Here is a 7,526-nt window from a genome sequence, read left to right as displayed (position 1 = left end):
GGAAAGTGAGACAAGAAACCAGTCCCCAGGCTGCATTTTAGACAAAGACAAAAATTCATCAAAGGCCAAGGAGTCCTGGAGGGCAGAAGCCTGTCACCCACATCTTCTCTGCTTCCTCTGGCCTCAGGCTACAGGCACAAGCTGGAGGTAAGACCTGGGCAGCCTCCCATCACTATGGCCCTCTAAAGACCTCCATCTCTCAGGGGCTGGGAGAAAATGTAGTTTGCAACATCAGGTTCCCTCTGTCCCTAAGTCCCATTCCTGGCTCATAGTTCATCTCAGAGAGCAGCCCATGGCCGGGCAAGAGATCTAGGTCTAGGTCAACCACATGGGTGCTCACCATACTTGAGACACTCTTACTGTGTGACCTTAGGCCAGTTGCTTCCCTCTCTGAACTTTGGTAAAGTGAAGCTAGTTGTACTAGCTGTTATCAGATTGAATTTCAAGTCTGCAGCTAGTAAGAGGAGCCACCGGGGGCCATGTGTGTCTGGGTGAGGGGGCTGTGAATGGAGTGGGTTCTGAGCTCCCATAAAAGTCTGTTTTTGACAAAACCTGAAAACGAACATGAGAGACTCCTAACTCTGGGAAACAAAAAAGGGGTGGTGGAAATGGAGGTGGGCAGGGGGTTGGGGTGACTGGGTGAAGGGCACTGAGGGGAGCACTTGACGGGATGAGCACTGGGTGATATGCTATATGTTGGCAAACTGAACTCCAATTAAAAAAAAAACCTGAATACGCATAACTCTGAAGTTGTAAGACTCCACGTCCTGCTCCCCAGCACCCCAGTGGTCCAACACCCATTTTCATTTCTGTCCTCAGGGAACAGCCTATCTAGAGGATGGTGTTCTCTCAGTCACACATGCCTCCCCTCCTATCTCAGCCTCAAGTGTCCTCCGTGGAGGACATTTAAGCACCACGCAGCTTAGACACCTAAGAAGTGTGGGAATGTGGGACCCTGGCACCTATAGCTCTAGCTCTCCAGTTGCCTCCAAATCACCTCTGGTCACCTCCAAATCTAGCTATAAGTAGAAAAGCATTGAGTATCTGTCCTGGAGGGGCTGTTACAGATGATCTCCCGCCCTCCTTTTACAGATGGGATCACAAGGGCCAGGAGGCTGGGTGACTTCTCAAAGCCATGCAGCAGACTAGTGCTCCCATGAGCAGGAGAGCTGGGCTCTTATAGGACACAGAGGGACAACCACCGGGGAAGTTGGCTGTGCCCAAATGTGAAGGCCTGTGTGACGTTAATAATTCTGGTCTTTTTTATTAATAGTGAGCAATGGCCGTTGTGCCCCAGCTGGATGGCAGGGAGGGATGGACGGAAGTGGGGTGGGATGTAGCTGGGAGTAGTGGGCAGATTCACCCTGGTCTTGTGCCCATTTGCTGGAGACCTGCAGCTGGGGGCCAGCCTCTGAGGAGGGAGCCCATAGGTACGTGGAGGCCGGGGCTGGAGCCAGAAGGGAGTGGCCAGGGCTCAGAGCACCCTGCCCAGGGCCAGTCGGCTTCCTCCTCTCATCGTCTGGAGCATTCTCTGGCCTCTCTCAGTGGCTTAGAGAGCAGAGATGTGTCTGTGTTTTGTGTCCCTGTCTCCAGTGCTGGCTCAGGCAGGGACACCAATGGCCCCTCAGGTGTTTTTGACGTTTATCTACCACCTACTTTGTTCACTGGCATGAATCCAGGACTGTCTTCATCCAACCTCCAGCAGAGTTCCCACTGTAGAGGTGGAGTGGAGTAGTTTGCACAGGTTACACGATAAGAGCAGCAAGCTTACTACAGGAGCCCCAATCCAGGGTGTGCTGACCCCTAATCCAGGGCTCTGACACCCTGAGCTCTAGCCAACTTCTCCTGGTTTTCCAGTCCCAGAGGTGTTGGGAACTCAAGAATCTAGAATTGCAGCTCATTGTCCTGTTTCCAGAGTGATCATGTTCTTCCCTTCTGCGAGCTGTTCTGGTTCCATCCTCGACCTGAGCTGGGTTGTTTGGGTTACCATTCTGTCTCCCACTCTGACTTCTCCACATACACAGAGTCAACCTGGGTTGTCACCTCTCAGGTAATCTCCTGTCCAAAGCACCTTTACCTTACCCGAGCCATGTACATGCATTAAGCTGCATAAGCTCATTCATTCCAAGTACAGCTCAGTGGAGATGAGCTGGGGTAGCAGGAAGGGAGCTCCCTTCCATTCCCACGACCATCTCCAGGTACCTGTGTTTCTCTCCATCCACCATCCTCCTCTTTGTACCCACTCTTTTGTCTAAACAGTCTGAAAGAAGAGGCCAAACCCCTATGTATTCTAGCTTCAAAGTGCTTTGAACTTTATTCCTTATTATAAAACAAATTGGTGTTTATTGTGAAAAATTGAGCAAGTTCAAAGAACATTAACAAATAATATCACTTATAAATCTAAGCACCAGAAAGGACCACTGTTAACTTTTTGGTATACTCCTTTCCAATTTTTGGTCCATGTATATAAATCTTTATACTATTAGGATATAGTTTAATATTCTGTTTCTTTAACTAACAATCTACTGGAGCACTTCCCTACAATGTGAAGTAAGTCTCCAAAATACGATTTTAAAGGTTACAGGATTTTCAATCATATCAATACACCATAATTTATTTAACCAGTCTCCTATTACAGGACATTTAGGTTGTTTCCAGTTTTCCCTATTAGGAAATAATATTATAGAGAACATCCTTGATGAAAATCTCTCCCCACATATCTGATTATTTTCCCTTTGCAAAATTCTTTTTTTAAAGGTTTTGTTTATTTATTCATGAGAGACAGAGAGAGAGAGAGAGAGGCAGAGACACAGGCAGAGGGAGAAGCAGGCTCCCTGTGGGGAACCCAATGGGGGACTTGAGCCGGGGACTCCAGGATCATGCCCTGGGCCGAGAGCCAACTTTCTCTGCACAATTAAGTAGATCAGTAGTCCTCAAAGTGTGGACCCACCAGCAGGCAGCACGGGCACTACCCGGGAACTTGTCACAAATGCACATTCTTGGGCTCCACTCCAGACATACTGAATCTGGAAACTGTGCATGAAACACAGAGTGTGACCCATAATTGCCAACTCTAGTTTGTGATACTGAAAATCTAGTTTTTTATGTGCAAGCTCAACTTCTTAAATTATTGGCAATTAATTCAACTTTAAAAAACTATACAAGCCAAGCAAAATATATCTGTGGGTTATATTTGGCGTGCAGGTGACGTGGCCCCTAAGTGACCTCTATGCTATAGATTTAGCATTATGCATGATGCTGGCTCTTCGTTTCTAAGAGATACTCTTTCTAATATCAAGAGTCTTTGGAGATGCGCTATTAAATGTCTCTGTGAAAGTTCACAAACCAGAAAGTTGAGAGCAATCTACAAAGCCAAAGGGAACAAAGAGTGTACAAGGCAGTAATGGATAAGGAGGTAGGCTGGGGTATCCACGTGGACAGAGTGCATGTGCTTAGGAAACCCTTCCTGACAAATTGTTAACTGCTCTCCACAAATTCCCCTTTCACAAAACCCTGGGTGTTGTAGATTTACTTCTGCACAGTTTCCTATAATCACTAGAACTTTGATATGTTCAGAACAACATATAAATTTTTCTAAATCATAAGACCAGAAAGGCAATGAATACCAAAAAGTGGATCAGCCACAGGGAAAAATTCTAAATCTCAGTATGTTCATCATCTCCAACAAAGTGAAACCAACTTACTGGCACCATATGGACAGTGAGAAGGAAGGGAGTCTTTGAAGAGTTTCTAATTAAGAACGTATATAGGGATCCCTGGGTGGCGCAGTGGTTTAGCGCCTGCCTTTGGCCCAGGGCGTAATCCTGGAGACCCAGGATTGAATCCCACATCGGGCTCCTGGTGCATTGAGCCTGCTTCTCCCTCTGCCTGTGTTTCTGCCTCTCTCTCTCTCTCTCTCTGTGACTATCATAAAAATTTAAAAAAGAACATATATAAATTAAGATTAATTGTACAATATACATATCATTAAGATTATATCCTCTTTGCATGATGTGCTGGGGTTATTTTTATTTTGGCAACTCTAAAAATTGCTTTATGGGACTATATTCACTTTACCCATGATCTTTCCTTGACTATAAATATCTTCCACATTTTGAAAGACAACGTTATAGTAGGCATTTGGTAAAAATGTATTGAATGGTGGTATAATTAATGAACACTGGGGAAGTTTCATTCATCAGAAAAAGCTAAATCTTAAATATTTTCTCTCATTTTTAAAAACATTGTATTTATTTATTTGGCACAGAGAGAGAGTACAAGCAAGGGGAGCAGGAGACAGAGAGGGAGAAGCAGGCTCTTCACTGAGCAGGGAGCCTGATGTGGGGCTTGATCCCAGGACCCCAAGATCATGACCTGAGCTGAAGGCAGATGCTTAACCAACTAAACCACTCATATGCCCCATAATTCTAATTTGTATTCTGCATAGCATTGACTTTAAGCCCCAATTCCAACCTTAGTCCGAATCCTAACAGTGATTAAAAGACAAACCTTACCCAAATAATGAGTCTAATAGTCCTCCCCTGATCCTAATCTGAAACCAAGACTTAGCAAGCTCTATAGTTCCAAGTGAAAACAGAAAATGGGGTGAATAATGAAAAAAACAAGGCTGTGTCAGGAAAAGGAAAAACATACCTACAGGCCAGAGTGGAGCACAGCATACACCACCTCCCTGATTTGGCATTCACCATTCTCATCACCATGACCCCCAACTGAATCCTGAACCCAACCCCAACACCACCCAAGCTACTATGGGGACATATCTTGCCATGCCTCCATCTGCTAACCCAAACTTCCTGCTATAGAAACATGTGAAACAACGAGTATGAAAATTCCTCACATGCCCCTGGCATAGATAATCAATTAAATACCCTCAAAACTCTTTAAACAGGCAAGTCACAATGCAGGAACTCAACCGGTCCAGTGTGACAGAATTTGTTCTGTTGGGCTTCACCCCCAACCCCAGGACCAACCCTCTGCTCTTCACCTTCTTTCTCACTTTTTACCTGCTAATCCTCATGAGCAACAGCCTCCTCATCATCCTCATCTGCGAGGACTCCCGCCTCCACACACCCATGTACTTTTTCATCAGTGTCCTCTCCATGCTGGACATGTGCTACACGACCACTACTGTGCCCCAGATGCTCATGCACATTCTCAGCAAGAAGAGGGCCATCTCTTTTGCTAGATGTGTGGCCCAGATGTACATCTTCCTCCTCTTTGGTGTCACGGAGTCCTGGCTTTTCTCCATCATGTCTGTGGACAGGTACGTGGCTATTTGCCATCCTCTCCGATACAAGGTCATCATGAGCCGCTGGATGTGTCTCCTCATGGTGGGCATCTGTGGAGTTTATGGCGTGGTGGGTAGCCTGTGCTACACTTTCTTTGCGATGCGCCTGCCCTACTGTGGCCCTAATGAAATTGACCACTACTTCTGTGAGGTCCCTGCCGTCCTGAAGCTGGCCTGTGCAGACACATCCCTCAATGACTTGGTGGACTTCATCACGGGCTTCAATGTCATTGTGGTCCCACTGACCCTGGTTGTCATTGTCTATGCCAACATCTTTGCCACCATCATGAAGATCCGCTCAGCCCAGGGACAGATCAAAGCCTTCTCCACCTGTGCCTCCCACATCACCGTGGTCACCATGTTCGCTATCCCATGCATCATCATGTACATGAGCCCTGGCTCTGACTCCTTGTCAAACAGTGGAAAGAAAATGGCCCTTTTCTATAACATTGCCACAGCCTTCCTCAACCCTGTCATCTATAGTCTGAGGAACAAGGACGTAAAAAAGGCTTTCCTCAAATTGATGGGATGGAGCAGGGCCCCAGAGTGAGGCTTTAAAGATGAAAACCTGGGGTGCTGAACAAAGCAGGACTCATACCCACAACCCCACCAACAACTCTTCCATGAGACCTGGAAGACTGCACTCCATAAAGCCACCCCTTCACCCCAGCCCCAGGGGAGGGAACTGGGTGCTCAGCCAACTGCAGTATCTATGGTGACATGGTTTGGGACACAGGTGATTGTGAAAGTAGAGCACACTGGTCAAGAGCCAGGACCTTAGTGCAGTGCCAGCCAGAGCAGGGTTAGAGACTTGACTTTAACAATTAAGAGATACATGTAGTTTTGCAAGTCATTTAACTAGTATAAGGTTTATAGCTCTTCCTCACGGCGAAGTTGTGATGATTAAATGAGATACTATATGAAAAGTGTTTAGTATAAGACTAGCAATAGCTTTCAACAGATACTAGTTTTAACTTTTAAATGTATTTCTCAAGATGAACTGTTGGCCTTGAATTAGCCATGATCCTTTTTTGGGCTGTGGAAGTGACTGGAACCCTAGAGAGTAAAGACAAAACAATTAAAAGAATAATAAAAAAAATTAAAAAGCAGGGGGTAGAAGTAGTAGTAAAAACTCAAAAACCAAGAAGTGGAAATCTTAGTGGGGAGAGACTCAAGGACAAGGAAGTGAACCCTTCTCTCTCCATTCACAAATTGTACACATTGAAATCATCTTAAAGTACTGCTTTGTAGTCATTTGCTTTTGTATCTTCAAACATCTTGAATTTTTTCGCCTTGTTTCTAATAAAGTCCATTTTGGAAAACTACAACCTGTCAAGGAAGAGTGACTCTATCCAGGGACACTTGGGTGACTCAGTGGTTGAGCGTCTGCCTTCAGCTCAGGTCCTGGGATCAACCCCCCCCCTCCATCGGGCTCCCCACAGGGAGCCTGCTTCTCCCTCTGCCTATGTCTCTGCCTTTCTCTGTGTCTCTCAAGAATAAATAAAATCTTTAAAAAAAAAAGAGTGACTCTGTCCATCTGAGGATAAGCAGAATTAGGGAGGAGAGCATAGACATAATATTTCCCCAGATGCAAAATTGAGGCAGTCCAGAGAAAGGTTAAAATCTCCACAGGGAGTTTCTGCTCTTCTCCCTCTTACTTGGAAAGATCCTCCCAAAACCTCTGCTTACTCTTCATAGAATTTTTACAAAAGTAAATTGTTGTTTCCTAAGTTGCGCCAATTTGCAGGGTAATGCTTGGGGCATTTGCCTGTTTGCTGCGGCAGGAATCAGCACCCAACAAAGCAATCCCCATGAGATGCTAGGGACACATTCCATAAGCTAATAGGCAACCCTTTTTTGGTATATTTTTTATTGGAGTTCGATTTGCCAACATATAGTATAACACCCAGTGCTCATCCCATCAAGTGCTCCCCCAGTGCCCATCACCAAGTCACCTCCACCCCTGGCCCACCTCCCTTTCCACCATACCTTGTTCATTTCCCAGAGTTAGGAGTCTCTCGTGTTCTTTCACCCTCTCTGATATTTCCCACTCATTTTCTCTCCTTTTACCTTTAATGCCTTTCACTATTTTTTATATTCCCTGAATAAATGAGACCACATAATGTTTGTCATTCTCCAATTGACTTACTTCACTCAGCATAATATCCTCCAGGTACATCCACGTTGAAGCAAACGATGGGTATTTGTAGTTCTAATG

At 45.5% G+C, this 7,526-nt stretch overlaps 1 protein-coding gene across 1 annotated transcript; it reads left to right on the top strand.

The window, feature by feature from the left end:
* The first annotated feature begins 1,963 nt into the window (after positions 1-1,963).
* LOC119869315 (olfactory receptor 2D2-like) lies at positions 1,964-6,765 on the top strand. The gene is made up of 2 exons (XM_038557547.1): positions 1,964-2,050; positions 4,910-6,765. Exon 2 carries the CDS (start codon positions 4,920-4,922, stop codon positions 5,856-5,858), a length of 939 nt encoding a protein of 312 aa, XP_038413475.1. The 5' UTR covers positions 1,964-2,050; positions 4,910-4,919; the 3' UTR covers positions 5,859-6,765.
* The last annotated feature ends 761 nt before the right edge of the window (positions 6,766-7,526 follow it).

This window comes from Canis lupus, chromosome 15, assembly GCF_011100685.1.
Source record: "Canis lupus familiaris isolate Mischka breed German Shepherd chromosome 15, alternate assembly UU_Cfam_GSD_1.0, whole genome shotgun sequence".
NCBI classification, from domain to species: domain Eukaryota; kingdom Metazoa; phylum Chordata; class Mammalia; order Carnivora; family Canidae; genus Canis; species Canis lupus.
This window is presented reverse-complemented; position numbering and strand designations above follow the sequence as displayed.